Source organism: Opisthorchis viverrini, assembly GCF_000715545.1.
Source record: "Opisthorchis viverrini unplaced genomic scaffold opera_v5_13, whole genome shotgun sequence".
Classification (NCBI taxonomy): domain Eukaryota; kingdom Metazoa; phylum Platyhelminthes; class Trematoda; order Opisthorchiida; family Opisthorchiidae; genus Opisthorchis; species Opisthorchis viverrini.
Window position 1 is genome coordinate 1,397,443 of NW_008751669.1, and position 21,637 is coordinate 1,419,079.

Here is a 21,637-nt window from a genome sequence, read left to right on the forward strand (position 1 = left end):
AAACCCTAATAGATTAGAGTTGATTAGGCGCACACATGATTGGACGCACGAAAAGGTAAGTTTGTGCTGTCTAGGGTTTCCTATATTAAAATTTATACTTCAGAGATGGACACAAGCTCTCCACAGAGTGGTGATCCCAATACCCCCAGAATGAATATTATTATCGGCGTGTATGGAGAATGAAAATCACACTCATACGGGAAACTGAGTTCACTCCGATTCATCCTCTCCATTGGTATCAAGATTTTCAGTGTTTTACCGTTACTTTCAGCTGCCCTCGAGTTGAGTACCATAGGCAAAATATAAAACTCAAAAAATAGAATGATAAACGTGAAGGTGCTCCTCAGTGAGGCTATAGAGACTGAAATTGGACAGCGGAAACATTTAGGTCAAGTTGACCAGTTTGGGAGTACCCTCTCTCTAAGTAAGACAGTCCCACCAAAAAGTATCGCGAATTATCGATGAATAATCGACTCCCCAACCAACGTCGTAAGGGAATATCAGTGTCGATGGCTGATCACTACGTTCGTTTCCAGGCTTGACAGAGTGGGCCCGGACAATGCTAGATGCAAAACCGGGGCCTTCGAGAATTGGAGAGCATGAACTAACAGAAGTACATTGCAATTTTCAGGTATGTCTAACCCAGAGAGACGGACCTAAAGGGCCGGATTCGGCTTTAAATCATAGAATCTCCAAGTAAGCTCAAGCCCCAAGCCAAACTACCCAGTAACTAGCAACATGTCTACTACAGAAATGTTTTCTAATCTAAAACCGCACGCATCATATGACAATGAGTCAAATGTACTCACATTTGCAAAAATATCTGACACGCACTATATGTTGCGGTTATATTGTGACGGGAGACGGTATTTCGCTTACCTTAAAAAAAGCGATCGTTCTAGTAATAAGGAATTCAGCGCACAACTCGCAATCAACTGACTACCGCTGTGTACCGTAAACGAATTCCGACATAACGAAAGAACCCAATCCGCTCAAAAAGCCATCACATTCATGCAAATCACGTGAGTCGCTGAGCATCTGCAAATAATCAGTAACGAAACGGCTGCACGAATACAGACACTGAATTTCCGACGTGGCCCCGGAATTCGCTACACATCGCATTCGATTGATGTAATGTGGATAGGCATCGGGTGTTTTTGAATCTGTAACACACCTATCAATTTAGCTGATCGACATAGAAAGCTGCGAAATCAATCGATTTGAGTAGGGCCAAAAAAGCGAACTCACATAAGGCGGATACTCATATATCCTGTTTCTAGTTTGAAACACCTGCGTCTCAGGATCGTAAATATGCGTCAGGCTCATCGAGACCGTTGAAACCTTATATTTTAAGTGCGAATCGCCGGCTTGCGAGAAGCGCTGATACAATGTAGAGCACCATCATATAAAACACAACACCTCAAAGCAGATACTGCACTCGAATGGTTAACAAATTGCTCCTGCTTGAAGTCTATTTTACCGAAGGACTGAATCTTCTCAAGACCAAGGCAGAACCAAAATAACCTAACCGACGAGCAATTCACGGAAGTGAAGTTTTTTTGTCACAAGAACGTGTATGTACCACGACGAATGAAATGCTATCGGGTTGACCAAACCCATACAGACGTAGTCTGGACGTTAAGAAAGCAAACGAACCAGTTAATAGCCTGTACCTGAACCTTCACACAATTTGGATCTCCAAGATATTCAACGGATTCACAACACGTTGTTAACTTGACAGACAATCCGCTTTGAAACTGTCCGGTAACTAGTGCACGGAAACCCAAATGACCACGAACTGATGTGTATTACGGGAGCTGCTAGAAGACCTATAATCATAAAAATAGTTTAAACACCAAAATCAACTGATAGTATGTCACGTGGAAATAAAAGTCCCTCTATTAAGTCATTATCTTCCAAGCATAGAGTAATCGCAGTTAAAAGTTTGAGTCTGACGTATCATCAGGATACAAAAAGAATAGCCGTCCTGAACTTGTCAACAAAGCGAAAAAAATTGCTTTTTAACAATGGTATATGGATCACCAAGTGCACGTATCAGGCTTAACTTCAGTGGCAACGTTTAGAGGTTAGGCTCGAAAGCAGGACTAGTACACTGGCAATCGACTGAGGTTCGATTCCCTATTGCTCCGGAGGGTGCCTACTATGAATGTGCTGGCGAGCAACACGACACCAAAGGGCGCGATACTGAATGTTGAATGAATCCGAGAATAATGGAGAACCGAAAGTCGCCCACGAAACATAAAATATCATTAAGGTACTCACAAAATCTGAATTCCTATGGAGGTAAGTTGTCCGGTGGGGTACAATCCAAGGAAAACACTGTGATTCAAAGAATTTAAGCTTTTAAAATCTTGGAACTAGATTAATACTGTAGGTAGTGACTCTCAGCCAGATTAACCGATGTCATGTCAGTTAGGTCATTCGAAAGTTCAGAGATAAAATGCAGTGTCTATCAAGAGACGGGCACCAATGCAATAAAAATAAATTTGCAGGAAGAGCAAAGCTTTGTGTCACTTCACCCCATATGGTAGCTTCCCCGCTACTAAGTATCATGAGTAAGGGCAATGACAACACACCATTACGCAGTTTGACGGGCCTAACATGCATTTAGGTGCAAAGTGGAACGAAGGCAAATTAGTAAAGCGTGAGTCACGTGAGCAATAGCAGGCGGATTCGTTGCTTTGTATATTCAGGATTTCGCTCCAAAAGTGTGGGTTTTCTTTTAAGCAACCTGTAAGTTACCTGCGTACAGAAGATATACTTTCGAACAATCGTTCCGCTGAATGCATATCATAAAATAACGAGTCGAAAATTTACCTTTTACAAAAAACTCTACCTAGCTAAACTAAGTTGAGTAAACTCCGTGATGACCAACAAAAATAAAACGACGGAAGAATGAAAATAAGTCATTTTCATAGGTTGAGAAGAGACGGCACTCACTGAATGAATATTCTTTTGAGTCGGCACCAAACCCCCAAAATCGCAGAATCGAATTTTCCGGTGATCGAGTACACCTCCCATCCATACAGTAGCCCGTAGTACATGGTCGATAATTTTCTAGATGAAGATACACTTGCTGGTTTGATGAACCGGATGTTTGAACTGACTCAAGCATTTGGTTGGTTTTCGGAACAAAAGAATAACGTCCTTCGGAACGATCAAACGTGCCGTTCGTGGAGTAAAGGGTGATAGGTCTGCATGTATACGAATTGGAATTGGCGAGGGGAAACAGGCAGCAGATGTAGCACGACTGGTCAGCTGTGAAAGTAAAGAACATAACATACTGCAATTGCTTGAGTTTGATGAGAATAGCTGCTCGTACTAGATAAAGAATCCTTGTTAAGGTGGAGGTAGGGTTGGTACCCTACAGGACAATGGTGAAACTACCTTTAAAAGAAGTTGGCAGGCCCAGAATGAATCAGTGCAAAGGAGAAATACTATAAGCGAGAAGAACGGGTTGGCTTAGTTGACTCAGGACGGATCAAAAAGCATGACCCAGCAGATGACCTGGCTGGTCTGTCCGACTAATTGGAATGTGCTTAACGTATCCTGAAAACGGTTTCAGGAGAAAGAATCGACTTGAAAGATCATGCGTTTCACGCATCATTATTATTCAAGGTGCGCGAGAAATACAGATCTATAGTGTACGTCGGACTAAGCAGCAATTTTAGTATTCAAACGTCATTTGCAAGACATATTCCTTCTGGAAATCAGTGACGCCAAGTACTAGTCTGAGGAGTCTTTTACAGGAAAGTTTCAACATCCCACACACTCGGAAGTAATTAAAAGGGCAGAGAGTCGAATTCCGCCAGCCATGGCGGGCGTTCCTTGTAACTGATGACTCACTAATTCTCTGGATTAATGCAGCTCCAAAAAGGGCGAAACCAGTGGTGGGTTGTCAAAGGATTCTCAGCGACCTTATGAGTAGTATTCCATCAGGAAAATATGGTGCAGTTTCGCCTATGCTTAAGCAATTTATCCTGGGATAGTAGTCAACACATATCGAAGCCTACAGTCCGTCTAGAATAGGTGTTATGACCACGTTTCCAAAGTAAGGCACCCTGAACGGACAAGGACACATGAAATACGAATGATCTAAATGTATAACCGTGACTCAACGACATACATGTCCAACGGTACGGTGCCGAAACATACTGGAGTTTCCGGCGTGCTATCAAAGCGGAGTTGGTTTTGATGTCTGGTCCGGGTGTTTTGAACAACCAACACGTCGTACATCACACCATCGCATTTGAGCAGTATACAACCTGTAATCCGTTCATCGAGTCCCCGGGCGATAATCACGGTAATCATGATAATCATGGGTATTCCCACCTTGAATGGAGCTCTAGCGGACACCGGTATGGACCTTGGACCGGGAGACTGTTTCGACAACATGGAAGGATGCACGATTCTCAGCTTACGACCCATGAGTGCCTCTGCGGGTGAATGGTAGTTCACCAAAGCATCATTTGGGGTCGTTCAGTACACAAACAGGAATCGCTCAAGGGCTTCGACGGATATCTCCCCCCCTCGAGCTCTATACAAAGCTCTCTCAAATGCATCGACAAGCCTTTCTGCTTGACCATTCAATTTCGCACGGTACGGTGGTGAACGAAAGTGTTTTATAGCATGTCGAGTGCAAAACTCGCGGAGCTCAGTGGAGGTGAACTGCGAACGATTGTCTGAGACGATGGACTCCGGTGAGCCATGCTGGCTGAAAATACTGGATAACACACGCAGCGTACTGTACGTCGCTGGAGAGGACACCGCAATGATTTCCGACCACTTGAAAGAAGCGCCAGCCATAATCAAATAAGAAGAGTCATGATTCGGTCCTGCGTAATCAACGTGCACTCCAGACCAAGGCCAGGGAACCGATGGTTGATGTGGCGGGTTATTGGTAGCTTGTTGGCATAAGAAGCAGCATTCTACAAAACCAGTGATGTGCTGGTCCATGTGCGGCCAGTAAGCGTAATTTCGAGTTATTGACTTCATGCGGTTTACTCCTAGATGCCCAGAATGGAGCTGACGGAGGATTTGATGGCGTAAAGATTAAGGAATCACTACGCGATCTCCAAACACTCAAGCAATTGTTTAAGACTGACAGTGCCATTCCGCGATGAAGGAGCTGTCGAAGGCAATCATCTTTGAGGTTCCAAGGTCATTAGGAATTCACGAATTCGATCGCCTTTTGAAGCGTCGGATCAGCCATGGTAGCTTTTCGAACCTCTGTTTTGGTCACGGGAAATGCAAGAACAGACTGGACTAACTGGGGGTCGGCTGCGCCATGCGCAATAAACGTGTCTTCTTCGGGAGTTGGATTAGTGCTGATAAGGCGAGATAATGCATCGGCCTGACCAAAGTCGGTGGTGCGACGATATTGAATATCATAGTCGTAGCCCAGCATGACAAGTGCCCATCTATGTAGGCGGTTGTCAGAGTGTGCGGGAACACCTTTCTTTGAACCCACAATAGAGTGTAATGGCCTATGATCAGTAACTAGGGTGAAAAGGGCGACCATACAACTTGTGGGAACGCCGGACTAATGCTGATGCTCTTTCCTCTATCACTGTTCTGCTGGCGTTGGTGATTTCGACGCGTGCATGGTGGCCTTCTCCGATCCGTCTGGGAAGGCATGCAGAATGACGGCACTAGCTCCAAAAGTAGACGTATCAGCTGCCACAGCTATCGGTAGTTTTGGGTCGTAGTGGATCAGCAGCGGATCGGAACTGAGCATCGCCCGCAGAATGCTCCCTCGCATTCTTCTGACCAACACCAGGGCACGTCATTTCCAAGCCATTCATTAAGTGGGGGTCGACTGTCGTGTGGCGAAGACAAGAATGCCGAATAATAGCTGATTAACCCTAAAAAGTAGCGTAATGGTGGGACATCCTTAGGAGGTGGAATCTGCTGTATAGCTCCAAAGTTCTCCGGGTCGGGATGACGACCAGAGGCATCGAAGATGAAACCAAGATACTTCACTGTTGTCAAGACGAATGGACACTTCTCAGGACGGTGGCAGAGGCCATTATCCTGAATACGCAGCAAGTCGGCACTGATTCCATCAAGAAGCTCTTCGGATACATTGCTAATCCAATGCAGTGATGGTGTTAGGGACCGTTGTTATAACACTTCACACCTGCCCCAATTGACCCAGCAACACAAACTAAGCAGCTAGGACAACTCATCCGCAAACTAGACTCTACACTGTTCAAAGACTCTCTGTCGCAAATACCAAGCTCAGAATGGCGCCGCCGCAGTGGAAGGCGAGCAGAAACCTGGCTGTTGACGGTCAAGGCCGACGTTGAGCTACTTGGTCTGCAGGTGCTCAACAAAGTCAAATAATCGAAAATAAAATGCATACGTTTGTGCTCGGACACTGTCGCACTGACAGCAGCGGTCCGTGATATTTATGGAGCCGACTCATTCTTCTCTGGGAGAGATCATCCTATGTAATAAGATCCATCGATGACACCCACTTCCAGAGATTGTCATGGACATGTACGTCATGAGTGGATTTGTTCAGTAATTCACCTGCACTACGACTTTGAAAAAGGAGGAGCGAATTTGGTGTAGCTACACGATGAACCATAAATAATAAGGGACCAAAATGACCCGTAAGGTATACAAACATACGGTCACAAACGTTAGTACAAGAATGACTTGGTGGTCCTGTGGGATATCCAGTCCTACTTGAAACCAAATGACACTAGGAACTGTGGTGATATTCGTTTGAACTTCCACCAACTTCCCTAACTATTTGTTTTCCACATATCTTCCCAAGTTCATTTCATTTAATGAATTTATTTACAAAAAACAAGGAAGTCGAAAAGTACGGAAAAGATCAGCAGTCTATTGAGTCTTTGTTGGTCACGGGAAGTTTATGAAGACATCACTTATCGTGCGGACCATTAACTAAGGTATTCGAAGTACAATTCATCCAACGAATCCGATGAGTGTTTGCATCAACAGTGGAAAATTGCATTTACACGTCAGCTGCACTGTTGGGTTTGCGCGCGGTCACCCTAATCACCCTTGGGGCAGCAATGCCTATTTTGCAGGTGTTAAGTAGATTCCTCATCTAATTATACGAGGTAAATTTTGAGTCGGGTTCATTACCGTATGCTTGCGGCGACGCTTCGTGCCATATGCGGTGGACAAGTGCTTGCAGCCAACATGTCATCGTTGTTAGAGTTCCATCGCCTTCAATGTGTTACTGGACTTATCAACCCCTTAGCTATTAGTGCACAAGTCTGTGAGGTAGCAATAGCATGCATTATCCACACCCGACATGTGATGGTGATTAGGTTTTCATTCACCTCTGTATCAAGGGTGACCACGAGCAAACCCGTCAGCTGGCGTGTAAATGCATTTTTCTACAGTTTCATGACAATGGACCGAAGGCAGTGGTTGAAAACTCGGACCAGTTACGACCAGATGTATGCTCGTTCGGTTGGCCAAAAGCAAGTGATCTGCAAGGAATGGCAGATTATTTGTGAAATGCTTTCCTCGCTCGGCATACCGCACAGCTATTCAGGTATGGCAGAATAAAGGAAGCAAGCCGCTGGACGTGATCCTTCTCTCAACTTGGAGGAACTATCACATGGCATGGAATAAACTATGGTGGCGATAAAAAAACAAGAAACAGGGTGGACTTACTAGTTTGGAGGAGTACCTACAGAAAAAATAAGTGACTCGCCAAAAGAAAACACGCTCATTGTCTTTCCTTCCCGTCTGTGATAAGCCCTAGTAGAGGTGGGGTTGGTGGACAATTCCAACACATCCAAGAGAAAAAGTCAAAAATGGATGATTAAATGGGATTCTCAACCACAGCGTTCGGTTGGAATGCCACAGTAGTGGTCACTTTAGTGGTCATTTCAGTAATATGGGTGAACATATTATAGTACAGCTGTAGTATCCTTTCGGTGCTTAGCTGCCAAGCGACCGGAAGGAAGCACGCGAGCTGAGATCACCCAAACCTAGAAATCAGCAGAGGAAATCCATAGATTAGTCTCTAACTGTGGACCTTCCGGTCAGTAGGTCACCCCTATCCACTGAGCCATCTCATCTTAGTTCAATGAGATAAAGCAGTGCACTTGTTCGACTCCGAAACGGAAGGAGCGAAATAAGTCGCAATTTGAGGGTAGTAGTTCCTGATCAATATTAAGCGTCCTGTATGAAGCGCAAGGATAAAGGGACGGATCATTTGATGCGATTTCTTTCGTTGAAATTTGTTACCTCAGATCCGTGGTTCAGCCTTACCTAACCTCACAAGAGTTCAAACACTTTCGTTATACTTCGTGAAAAGACTACTCCTAGAAACTGGTGTTTCCAGGATTCCCAGTAAAAAGCACTGATTCAGCTGAACAAAACTAAACTATCGAATCCGTTCCATTTCATGGAACACATTGCAGCATGGAAGAGAATATATTAACATTTTCGTCTATCCAAACAATTTGTAGCTATTCAAAAAAACGTTAAACTTGTGAGACATAGTTTGCCTAACCACCAGCCTTAAATTTCATTGGAAGACAAGTACAAGCAAAGCTGTTACACCTTGTGGTCTGTACTTACTTAGAGAGCTTGACAGGCCTCCGGTAACCAACGCCTTGCAAAGGTTCCTTTGAGTGTTGAGGTGTTCTACACCCCACTGGGGTATGGTCGGCACCGTGATCGACATCACGGGCAGTAGTGATCAATCAGCATACTTCAAATGGGTGATACCACTTGACTTAAGAACTATTCAGGCTATGACGTAAGTCAACTATGCGACAGCATCATATAACCAATTCGCATATCACTGATAAATCTAGCTGATGAATTGAACTATTCGCTTTAGATAGAAGTGCACCAAGCATATCGAGGTCACAAATCACCGGAGTGAAAAATAAAAAAAGTCTCACATCTGTGCTTGTCATCAAGTAGACCAGAACCCAAGACAATGACGAACTTCACCATGCGACAAATATACGGGCGCGGAATAAACCAGAAGCGCCGGTGGTCACTGAACATCCGGTAGCTAACAATGGATGGTGTGACGGAATCGCTGCGTTCATGAGTTCACAAGACAGGCGAAGGCTGTCACGGTATTTCATCTCAGTTCCTTCGGCGTTTGTCAGCGGATGAACAAACGATCTAAACGTACAGCTGGTGGTCAGTTTTTACCATTTTGTAGATGAAAAATGAATTATTTAGAGTTAGGGGTTGAGCCTAAGCTATTTTGATAGTGAGTATAAGTCAGTGTTGAATTTCCCAAAATGAACCTCAGCGCTGAACTCACCAATGAGGAGAACGTATGAATGTAAAAAAGGGCTCCCAAATTCATTGATTCCATACCAAATATTTGATGATTTTGATAATATTCCACAGAACTCTAAAGTTTTACAGTCTGATGCAATGCACTATGGAGAACCACGAATGGTTAAAGTACGTGGTGGTAACGCTGATCGTTCGAACTCTGCACTAAATTGTGGGGTTATATATAAATTGAGTATACTAGCATATGTGGATGTGTATCTGCAAAAACTCGAAACAAAGGGCAACTTCTCATGTAAAAAAATCTGATTCCCCAACATGGATACTCCCCACCGGAAGAACAAATGTCGTCATCAATTTTGAGACAAAAGCCTTTCCCCGAAATTTCCTGCCCTGTTGTCTCCCGTCACTCTATCTTTTGGTAGAATCAAATTTTTCACAGAATTTTGTGATTTGGTGAGACTACACTGAGAAGATCAATTAAACACAGAGATACGTCAATAAACGATTCGCTGGAAAGCACAGCTACTGGAATTACCACAATATGCGGGTCACAAGAACAGTTCGTATGTGCGTACGTGTCAACTTTTTCATGCGTGATCGATGAACTACCAAGCAACCAAGAGATGGCACCAGTTATAACAAACGTTACGAACGTCTGAACTTCACTGGAAATAGCAGAGGAACAATGCTGAGGTATACAGCACCTGAGTGCGCCAATCATCGGAATGGGAGTGATCCAGACAATTAAGTTTGCAATCTATGGAATATACTCACCTGTAAATTACTCTGGTGTGACGGAAAACTTGACCGAATGCCCACTTATAATGTTCTGAATCTGAATTCGCTGCACAAATACCGCCTTAAGTTTCGCTTGGTACGATAATCGAGATGTGGAAGAAAACCTTCTCGTCAAAATACACTACACGTAAGACTGCTGAAAACTATTCGATAGGTCACTGCTATTGTTGCCCTTCTTGTGGCTCCGCAGGTAGGCACATACCTCGAGTTTCCTGAACACAACCCGGTGTTGTGTGCTGGTAGAAACCCGGGAACTGTACCTATTTGATGAGCGTCATTATGGACGAAACCAGTAGTGGGCTGTCTGAGGGTTTTCCTCAACCGTATAACTAGTATCCTGTCAAGCTGAGCTTACACCTCCTATACTGAAAATGTAGGGCTTGCTCTAATGTCCTAGAATATATTAGTTGGAGTGATATAAGTACCGTTCGTTATTTGTTTTACCGATGAATCCTATGGTGCACGTCGTTCAATTTCTGGGCAATAGACAAAGGTTACTGGAATAGTGGTTGGTGGCTGATCATCTGAACCCGTGTACATATGGACTGAACAAAACGGAGGTGGCCAGTTCAAGCCCATTGAAAGCCTGATCGTGATAGCCGTCAGTTCACCCTTTGCACTATACAATGCTACACACACGAGACTATCACGAGTTTCAACAAGACTTAGAATGATGACTTATTAATTTTTAACAGTGCTGCGAATCATAAAAAACGCTACTTCGCAACAGCTCCAACATCTAAACAGTTCATCTATAAAACAGAATCAATCGGGAAATCAACCATTGCCCTCCTGCTAACCAACTGGATACGGGAGCAAAACAGAAACAAAATAAGTAAGGCCGAGGATAGGGAGGAACCTGAGGTAAACCTATCGTTCTCCTATCAGCAGCTGCAACAGCTATCGGCATAACGTTCAAGATTTACTCCGACAAGTTGTGAAGTACAGTCATTTGCACATCAAACTGGTTTTAACTGAAACTCTACTGAATGGCGGCAGAACCCCCATCTCAAGAGATACTTCCAGACAAACCAGTACGGACTGGTAAACGATACTTGATACATGTGGGATACACCAAAGTGTTTCCAAGACCAAAAAATGGAGGGCTGTTTCCAACGTGAAGCTGGTTGTACAGGCCATTAAAAGTTAACAAGAAATGATAAATAATGGTGTGTGAGCCGCATACGAAACCTCATCACCAAACACAGCAGTAGAAGTGAAGCGATCACATTCACATGGATCATGAATATACGACCAATAACAATGATGGCACTTCCACATTTTCAATCACGGTACGTGCGATTACGTAGGCCAGTAGATTTATCACGGGGACAGGCACGGAACAATAGGAATCACTGCTATGTTGTGACGCTGTTGTTCAACCGCGAGCACGGATTTGTTTGGTGTCATTTGTTGAAGGCGTTCACACGCATTTACAGGCCTAAATAGACTACCGTAGTTTGTTAGCATGATATCCGCCCGATTGCGCAGTTATATCCCAATTTTGAACTACTCAACAAAGTAGAGTAGTTTGAAAAAAACGCGCAGACCAGGGAAAAAAGGCGTTGTAACGGCTGCGGAGGGACGGAGATTCTGATAAGCGTTCATAGACATTACCCCATAAACTGCACGACTAAGTCATTTGGCATTTAGCGTTACTAGGGACAAGTGAATAGTACTGAGAGTGGTGAGGGTACGGGGCAAGTGGACAAGAGACTGTGACGTTTTGAAATGGTACTCCGACCTCCACACACGCTTGATAGGCAGATACAGTATCGCGGGGATTCAAACCCATTGTTTGCACAATCGCAGACCCAACCGGGGTAAGTTCACGTAAGATCCTCAGTAGTTTTTCAAATGCTGCATTCGGAGCTATCCACTTATGTAAAACTTCATGCATTTAGGTGAGATCCAGCGATTCAGGACATTTCAGATAATCCCCTTTAAAGCTGTCCGGCCCGGACAGCTGACATTTCACTGAAATTGATTGACACATATTGTTTCATAGCTTATTCGAAAAGTCGAAAAATACATGTTCTGCACGTGATCCTCGGCAAGACAGTCCAGAACTTTTACAAAAGCTGTCACGATCATGCTACGCCAAAATGTCGCGCTCCAACAAGTATGAAAAGCGACGTATGGCTGAGGTTTCCGGGATTCGACGACAGCCCCCAAATACTGATAATCATTGAACATCTTTGGTGCACATGTTGTTCCACTTCAGGGACAAGATGAAGTCTGGCAGAAACATGAGGGTGCGAGTTTGAATCCATGAAATTACCCCCAAGGAGGAAAACACAATCGACTGCGAACCACTAGTGTGGACTACTCCAGCAGTGGACTCCAGTATGAAATCCAGCTTCCAGGAAGACAAGTGAATCTTCCATTCGGCATTCGACTGCGCAAAGTAGATTTCAAGCATGTCATCAAACTTCTTGAACCCAATTTGAAAGGTTCTTCCAGGTTGAGCATCGAAATGAATTCATAAATTGCCTACATGTTTTTGTCGGAGGCATACTGCGCAGCAGCGCTTAATTAAGCCTCATTTGAGCTTCTCTAAACTGTTCCCGTTGTTATTCTGTGAATGGCTTCGTGGGCTCCAGTTGTCATCAGATGCAGTGGTTCTAGAACTTGGTATTCGGTTTGCTGTTCCGGCCACTACGGTATGTCAAAATTCATAATAATTTGAGACAGCTATTACAAAACCACAGAGGACTGCCATTTCAGAGATAGTAGAATCACCCATCACGCTGTGATCTTCGTAATACGGAAGGCACCGAGCTGAAGATGTTCTATTTTGATTGGCTCATACTCTGACCAAGTGGTCCATAGGCGGTTCATGATACACCCATCCAACCCGATGTGACATTCGTCCATTTCGAACGAACTGCCACTGTACAACGTTAAGGAAAAGTTCCAGCCACTGCTATCTGGCTCATATCTAACTCAAGAATATCTGATGCAACAGTGAGGTGGCAATATTCGTGTCCTCAAAGCTCCCCTTCAAAACTGCTGTCAGACTGTAGTTAGCCTAGATATCTGAAAAAGAACAATGGGAGCCAGGTTGAGTCACTGAGAACAAGGACTAAATAAGTTAGCTACATATTGATTCACACAGTCACCGATCCGAAACTCACCCACAAATCAGTCAGCAAATCGGTCGATAGCTAGAAACACTCTACTTCACTTCTTCTGGAGAGCCGCAGGGTGATGCAGGCACACAGAGCTGTCTGTGCTGCTTGTGAAAATTTTCTTACAGGCAATTAGTTTGTATCGGGTATGTGTGAAGCACATGACCGTGGATACACAGTGTTTATTATACACCGTTTTTGCTGGATCCAGGTACCCATAGATCACAGTTCTGAAATCAACTTCGAATTGAACAAACCCTTTTGTGCTGAACAGTGCTCAAGTCGGTTAGACATACACTGATTCTACCAGCACATCAAAAGATAGACTGAGATACGCAAAACGATTGGCAAAGAACTGTTTTGCAGTTTGATGTGCGGTTTCACGCGCGCCTCTTTACATTCGCGATGGTTACCATATGCTGATAGGACAAGTTAGGTGCCAGAAAAAACGCAAATGATGTGACCTAAATGACCTAATCACATACAGGGCACGAGATGGGGCGAGATGGCCCAAGTGGTTAGAGCGCAAATTTACTGACCGGAAGGTCCGTGGTTCGAATCACCTCCGCCACCCAATTCCCCTGTCTAGGCTTGGGCAACGCAGAGCTCAGATATTTTGGGTTTGATGCCAAAAGAAAAGCGATATGGTGGAAATTCCAACGGAAATGTTAAAGAAGGGCCAGAAGTGTCAGAAGGTGATGGTACCGTTACTGCACATGCCAGATAGCCTTCGGGTTTAAAAAAAAGTAACAAGAGGTAGGTCAGAGCCACCGTGAAACTGCTACCGTTTCTTCAAGGCCAATGATTTTCGAGGAGTTACACGGCTCAAGATTATTTGACAACACTCCCATCAAGTTAGGTTAGTTTTACATAATTCTGTGGCTTACCTTCGTCGCATATGCAAGTGTGCAGGCCAAGACGTTCGCATTGTGTCCGACATTTACCTTGAATGCACTGACCGTGTTCCGCACAAGGTACGCCAGATAAACGAGTGGGACCAGGACAGCTAGCTGATTTACCATCACAAGTGCCAGGCGAAAGGCATGGATTGCCTGAGTTCCGTTCCGAACACTGAGTCGACGGAGGGGCAACCTGACAGGCTGGAGCAGGGTAAAGTACCAGTAAATCGACTGTTCATGTGCAAGTGTGCAGTAAGTAGTCTGTGCAGTGAAAGGTTAAAAACAGAGTACTGTAGCTTGTCTTACACGTTTCAAGGATGCAGATTATTAGATGAAAATCCAGCATCCGTCGGATACCCTATGGAATCTAACAATGCAGTTCTGCAGCCGACTCATCATTCCGAGTGAACTGACGAACCTTGTCCCCCTTGGGAACAGCTTCATCAAATGAACTTTACGGTTCACCAATGCTCGACTCATGAACGAATGGTGACAAGCTTCCCTGCTCATGGTTGGAACTTCGTAGTGTTCACGGTTCTACATGCATTCTTTCACGGAAGAAAAAACAGGGTTAAACCACCAGCTGAGACGTCTCCGAGGTATGCCAAATCGAGAAGGTTATGATTTTATTGAAATCTCACCCCCAACTATACCGGAGAGCATGCTTGAACATGGGAGCCATGTAGACTAAATGTTAACGATGGAAGAAACAGTTCACACCTGTTGCAACTGAATGCTTGTGTAAATGTGATTGGAAACTCACCGGAAGTACAACAATCGTGATTCCAAGGAGAACACTGGGCTCCATGACGTAGCTTGCAATTGTCAGTGCAACAAACATCATCATGTACAACACCGGCATCACACTCCTCGCCAGGATCGAGTCGTCTATTTCCACACAATCGAACGGTGCTTTCTGAGGTGGCGACGAAACAAAGTGGTGCACGAGCCGCGAGGGTGGCGCCAATTGTACGCCGACTGCATGGCGAGAACCGCTATTCCAAATAGGATACGTAGGGTGATTACTATCCCGACAAAGCAGCATTGACAGACAGGTCACAGAATTATCATCGTTCTGAGGACAAGCATATCTCCCAACCAGAGGTAAACTGCCCCGATGCTGTAACGCTAGACAGCAATCCAAACAAACAACGTATTCCGGCTGACGGACCGTAATACGACTTCGCGTAATACGAGAATGTGGAGCAACAGATGCTGTGTATAATTAACTTTTGAACCATAACGCATTCCTGTTAGTTCACAGAGCACGATATAACCATCTAGGAAAATATCCGTTGGAAAATCGCCCATAGTGGTCTTCCCAGAAGAGCCAACCGAACGGAAGCTATCTGTCTGGAGAGTCTACGACAGCGTCCCACGTCAGACAGAACCTCATGTGCGATCCCTGCGTCGGGTAAGTCAAACGTCACAAAACACTGGATATCTCCATTATCCGCTATGTTCACTTTTGAATAGCTTACTATCCGTTGCATTCAATGAACACCGGGTTTTTGTTTCTTTATTGAGAACCAGAATTAAGCCGTAAGCAAGACAAGTCAAATCCAACCGTAGCGTGCAAACGGTAAATTCGAAGCTATCAAGGCCCATAGGAATCTCGTGTTCAATCCCTCCCTAGAACATAAACGAAAATGTGTCTGGCACCTTTTCGATGCAACTCGAGGAAGGCACAAGGATGGAGACCGCCAAGTTGCTGTACCCTAAACATGAGCAGTCAAAAAGCTATGGTTGAGTTCGAACCTTCGGACTTTCCAGTTCGCAGTTTCGCGCCTTAACCACTGAGCTATCTCGAGCTCGACTCAACTTTCGAACCTTTCCAAAACGTTTTCACGTAGACATCTAGTTGTCTGTTTCTGGCGCCTTTCTGACTGGGTATCACTATAGCAACAGAACCGACTTTCGCTGACCAAAAAGCTAACTATATCGCATCTCAAGGTTCCCCCATCAATGGCCAAGAAAGGTGTTGGTAGCGGCAGTGGCTAAAATATGGCAGATTTTAAGAATTAAAAATCAAAGAACATTGGGTGAACAGAACTCACGTAATTATTCACCGCAAACCCAGCAACTGAATGTGCATACATCAGGTATTTCCCACGGCTATGTGCTGGAGGACTGCATTCTTCGGTGTCAGGATCGTGAGCTGCACCCCAGTTGTGTCCCAATTCGTGAGCGGTAATCAATTCAGCCATCGCATTAAGTAATCGCCGACCACTGTAGTCAGCATAAGTTGTCCACCCAGTGTTCATTTTGAACTCTTCGCCACGTTCCGTTCCTAATCGAGGAAGGAAACGGAAAGCATTAAAGCAGGATGGTCCAAGTATGAAGCACACTAGAGACAGAATTCTAGCAGGTTTCGGTCAATAAACTTACCAAAAAGTGTCACAACTTCAACCAATATAAAGTGCAATTTGTACATAAGTTTCACAAACAAATACATGCCCTGCGGCCTGTATACATAGGAGCTATCTAGGTACTATATTTTATTACTTTCAAACTATGATGCCAAGCAAGAGCCACTGCTTTCATTTGCATGTTTCCAAAAAGGTCAGTGACCGTAGAACGTAGGCAATGGAAGGTGTTTATACTCTTAATGATGCGTTTTAGTTACGGCTATCAGTCTCTACCCGAATTGTGTTCATATCATCAGTACTTACCAAGTACTGCTGAGTTCCTTGCAGAAGACTGGCTAATACCCAGATAGATAAGAAGATATCAATAGCAATCCAGGTGCTGAGGTTTAAAACACTGATAAGCTTACGCCATAACCCCTAGGGACAAGCAGTCAGAGTTGTCTCCAAATCAGGGTTTCCTATAGAGATCTGCAACTGTAGAAGTGGCTACAGAGCAAAACCGAGCTGTATAAGACAATGAAGCACGTGATTAAGAGAGCGCAACTTATGGAATATCACAAAATCGTCATCGTGTTGGAGTTATTTCCTCCGTACACCATTCGGCACACTTCGGTACCACTGATCCGATGTTCCCACAGGACTCAGACGATGCTAAGAAATCATGCTAAAAAGGCATCAATAGGTACCAAGGTTTTTCAAGCCCACATAAATATCTGGTACGTAGCGCAGAACTGACAGGTTTACGCGAAAGATGTTGTAGGTCGGTAAAATCTTTTCTAATTTTCGGTATCCGGATGGCAATATTACTTCCAACCAGACCACCGGGACCGACACAGCTGCCAAGATACACAAATCTGTCTACAGTTTTGGTCGACACACCTCCAGACATGATCCTACCACATTCCGCAGCAGTATTTTATGCTTTGCAGGTATGAAACGCATACTAAGACGCGAGACAGAATTATTTAGTTTATTTGATATTTCGAGCGGGTCAGATCCGATGGGAAAAACCTCGTAAATGCACTCTGTGAACGGGCGCTTCGGCCTCACATTCGTTGCAAGCTAGAAGCGAGTCTTCCATGATCATATACATGACAAGATTGAAGAGAAAATAAAACAGATGACAATCTCGTCTGACGTCAGTGGGAGTAGTGAACTCAAGGGAAAGTTTACCATGGACTCTACGAATGTTGGCGTACGGCGTTTTAAGGAAGGCCAAGAGTTTAGCTTCAAGGACACTGCCGTAGTGGTCAGGAGCAGAAGCGATGAACAGAAGCAAAGACAGGTTACGATTCAAAGACGAATAGTGTTGGTTTCTGGGAAGCACCGATGCTTAGGAACCCATTTTGTAAGTATGTACTTTCTTGCAGGACGGAGCCCAGCTTGGTTGTCACGGATCTACTCCTCCCTATGTCCAGTTAACGAGCATAGGATAAAAGCAAAATGTGCATTGAATGTCACAGATACCAAGATAATACAAAGACAGTTTTCACACAGTAGTGGAGTACAAAGAGTGAAGTAGTTATTGAAGCGTCCCACTTTGTGCGTATTTTCCTTCAATCCAGTGACAATGACCTATGTTAGGCGGTATATCAGAGTTTACCCGCCTTCTCTAAAGAAAGACGGATATAAAGAATACAAACCTGGCACATATTCGCGCTTCAAAGGGACTTTTGAACGTCGTTTCTTCTTCTGATGGGCACTTATGGTTTACACTCCGTTCAACCATAAGTGCTTTCTCTGGTGGACTTGTTGCAAGAGGGTGGATAAACTGCTCTTCAAAGCCCATCATGTTTCCAGGCGGTGCTGTTGCAAACGAATCAGTGAACCGCCTTTTTGCTTATCGTTCAGCCGACAGTTTATTTTATTTGACTGGCCGACTGCACCAAGTGATAGAGACGACGAGTGTCTTCGGTGAAGATGTTTTCCATCGCCTAAAAATTCACTTTACAAAAGGGCTGTGGCTCCCGGACATTTAATCTTTTAAGGATGTGAGTGCACTGTTTAACTCGTTGCCTGCTGGTATGGAGTTTCTGACATCAATCACAGTCACTGATCTCGACGATACAAGGCGGCCATTTGTTCACATCGGATAAAACAGGCATACAGCTTTGAACGCCACTGGTATATCTCCTTTTACATTTTGCAACACACCCATACGTTGTTCAATACAGAGTATTGGAGCTAGCTCAGATCGATACGACATGGATATGATAGTTTTCCTAGGATGATGCATTCAAAAACCACTTGACGACTTGCAACAGTCTGGGGGAAGCGAATTTTCAGATATGCACGCACTACAGCATGACCGAAATCAAGTTGCTTGCTCCAAAAGGACCATCAACCTCGAATGATGGCTGGTAGCCACATAATATCGCTGGATTTGTTGTTGACTGCTAGACTACAAGGTGAGGGTGTTGTGCTGGCAATGCTCATCATGATCATCACCAGAGACGACACTGACGCATCACTGCAGTAGAACCACGAAGTTTATTTAATTGTGCTTAGAGCCGTAAAGTGAAAAGAGAGGGAAAGGCCTGGTGTCGATTTATCACAAGCATTCTGAGGCACTTACACCTCCAAGCGCTCAATCACACAAGCTGGGAAGAAACTGACAGCACGAACGCTACTGACATTTCTTACAAAATCTCCAGCTGAGCTGGAGGTCTCGGGGAGACAACCTTTGAAGGCAGACGTCACAAAACACCTAAACGCTTCGTAGTCTTGAAATCTTTCTGGCTATGTACACCTTGTCCATCTTGCTTTTTGCATCACTCGGAAGTAGGCACGTCATAGTAGACGAGTAACTGACAGAAAATTGGAAGACCTGAATAGCAGGTCCATTTACTGCTGAACGCCAACTTATCCAAAAGACTAGTGCATACGACAGATAAATTAATATTCTAATTCACAGGATTTGATGCCACAGTGGCCTGCAGAACTCGGTGAAGCAAAAACAGCACAAGAGTTGACGTACATACCTGAAGGTGAACAAATGCCACCCAGTTCTGGAGCTGCTGTCCAGGCTCTTCCCAGAACTCCCATGAAAGGTCGATAAGTAAGCAGATGAGCACAGCACAAGAACGTACATACCTGAAGGTGAACAAATGCCACCCAGTTCTGGAGCTGCTGTCCAGGCTCTTCCCAGAACTCCCATGAAAGGAAGGTAAGTAAGCAGATGAGCAAGGCACGTCCTGTTAAACTGGGCGTAACTGAAAGCCTATAGTAAAAAAATGCAAACCAAATAGGTCAGTTCTACGAAGAAACTGCAGCAACAAAGAAGTCCAGTACCCAGTGCAAGAATAATTGTCAGAGAAAATCCAAAAACATCCCTTATGATTTAACCTGATTAGCAAGTTTACCTGATTTGGGGCTTCAGTCAATGATTATGTCCGTTCAGATCACCATTCAGTAAGAGTTTACTCTTTTAAATAGAAATAAAAGGCACGCCGTTCTAAATCATCACTCTAGATAGGTAACAGAACAACCATATACATATATATATATATATATATATATTTGGAAAATTAGTTTAGAGGTGATGTATACCGGAAGAATCTGCCACGGTTTGATATCAAAAGTGAGATAATGTTTGTTGTGATTATACTAATTTGCAAGATAATATGGGCATTTGGGTCAAATTCATCTGACTCCCTTGTTTATGGTATCCTTCGATTAAAGCACCTGATCGGCATGCACAAAGCCCTAGCGTTCTCCTACACTTATCGTCGCCCTCTTTTAAGTTGTCTCGTACACTAATGTAATGCCGAAAGCGTTACTAGTTATGTCACCATTTTGCGAAAAGTGTAATTCGTCACCAAGAGACAGACGTTCTTACTGTTTTACTGCTCGGCTGGTAAAATTTTTGGCAAAGATTCGGTATTCTGGTACCAATAATTCTAGCGAGCACAGACAAAAAGTAAATGAGCACATTTGGTGCGTACGCACTGGACCACAACAACTAAACAAGAACTCGTTCATGGGGCACGCGCCATAACCATCAAAATAGGAGTAAAAGACTTGCCGTTGAAAGGGAACGTGGAGTCCAAGGCTTCCCGTTTACGTCACTCCGGGCATTGTAATGTCCTAACTCATTGTTCCAAGACTCGTGTATGATGATCTATCAAAAAAATGATGGGACGTGGTAACATGACTATCATCTGGGAGAAGTTCAACAAAAACTTGCGTAAAAGCACCATAAATAATGCGTATAGAGGGCACACGAGCTTCAAAACACCTTGAAGGGGGTTTTCTAATGAACAGCCGTTGATTTTCGGCAACTAAGGATATCATCCCTGGAAAATTTTCATCGAATCAAGATATGGAAATTATCATGCCATGAACTTGGCAGCTGAGCGGACGTTAATTAGCAAACATAAGGTTGGATACCAAAAAATCCTACTTCCAGTTGACCACTGCCAACTAATAAAGAACCTCGAGGCCAACAGTTCCATATTGAATAGGCTATCGTGAGATCCGTAAAAGATTAGCAACAATAATCAGGCCACTTATCAGTGGTCACACGCACAACAGATTCGACTCATTGGCAAAATCCAAGAAGGATAGTCAAGTTTTCCACTATCAGCAAAATTTTAAAAAGGCTTCTATATGGCAACAAGTCACCAGCCTTATCGTCATCATCATCATTGTCGGCTGAATGAACCGCGTGCTTGTCGTACAGCGGCTGTAGCTGCCACAGTTTCGTTCACCGATGATTTGTGGAGGTGGGGTAGACAGCCGCGCATTGAAGGCGGGAGCTGATAAATTAGTGAGTAAATACAGCACTGTTAAGTAGAGGGAGTTGGGAAGGGAGTTATGCATTGAAGGCAACAACTTGGATGCATGAGTGCCATTGAGGGCGCGACTGGGCCATGTCTGACTAGGTCTCTAACCACTGATGTGGCCCGTCTCGGGGTCCCCAGACATTAGAGGCTGATAGTGAGCCTTCCATGGTCGTATCAATGACAAAGTTGAAGAGGAAAGGTGAAAGAGGACAGCCCTGTCGGACACCACTTGATGTGGTGAACTCAGGAGAAAGCTTCCCGTAGACCTTTACACGGCCGCGGGAGTTGGCGTACAGCGCCTTAATGAGGGTCAAGAATTTATGGGGGACACATTCGCTCCACAGACACTGCCATAGTGCTTGGCGGTCCACAGAGTC

General features: G+C 44.3%; 3 protein-coding genes across 3 annotated transcripts in view; 1 reads left to right on the forward strand and 2 right to left on the reverse strand.

Annotated features, from left to right (window-relative positions):
- The window catches only part of T265_01228 (hypothetical protein), a gene marked incomplete at both ends in the record, with an annotated part of 24,898 nt that extends 20,482 nt beyond the window's left edge, over positions 1-4,416 (reverse strand). The window contains 2 exons of the mRNA XM_009165213.1: positions 3,166-3,279; positions 4,177-4,416. Coding sequence (XP_009163477.1) covers positions 3,166-3,279; positions 4,177-4,416 — 354 coding nt within the window. The remainder of the gene's footprint in view (positions 1-3,165; positions 3,280-4,176) is intronic.
- A 3,134-nt stretch (positions 4,417-7,550) lies between these two features.
- T265_01230 (hypothetical protein) overlaps positions 7,551-21,637 on the reverse strand; it is a gene marked incomplete at both ends in the record, with an annotated part of 21,565 nt that continues 7,478 nt past the window's right edge. Inside the window, 5 exons of the mRNA XM_009165215.1 lie at positions 7,551-7,639; positions 14,096-14,308; positions 14,871-15,102; positions 16,165-16,397; positions 19,570-19,696. Of these exons, the coding sequence (XP_009163479.1) occupies positions 7,551-7,639; positions 14,096-14,308; positions 14,871-15,102; positions 16,165-16,397; positions 19,570-19,696 (894 nt within the window). The remainder of the gene's footprint in view (positions 7,640-14,095; positions 14,309-14,870; positions 15,103-16,164; positions 16,398-19,569; positions 19,697-21,637) is intronic.
- T265_01229 (hypothetical protein) overlaps positions 21,426-21,637 on the forward strand; it is a gene marked incomplete at both ends in the record, with an annotated part of 7,012 nt that continues 6,800 nt past the window's right edge. The window contains one exon of the mRNA XM_009165214.1: positions 21,426-21,520. Within this exon, the coding sequence (XP_009163478.1) occupies positions 21,426-21,520 (95 nt within the window). The remainder of the gene's footprint in view (positions 21,521-21,637) is intronic.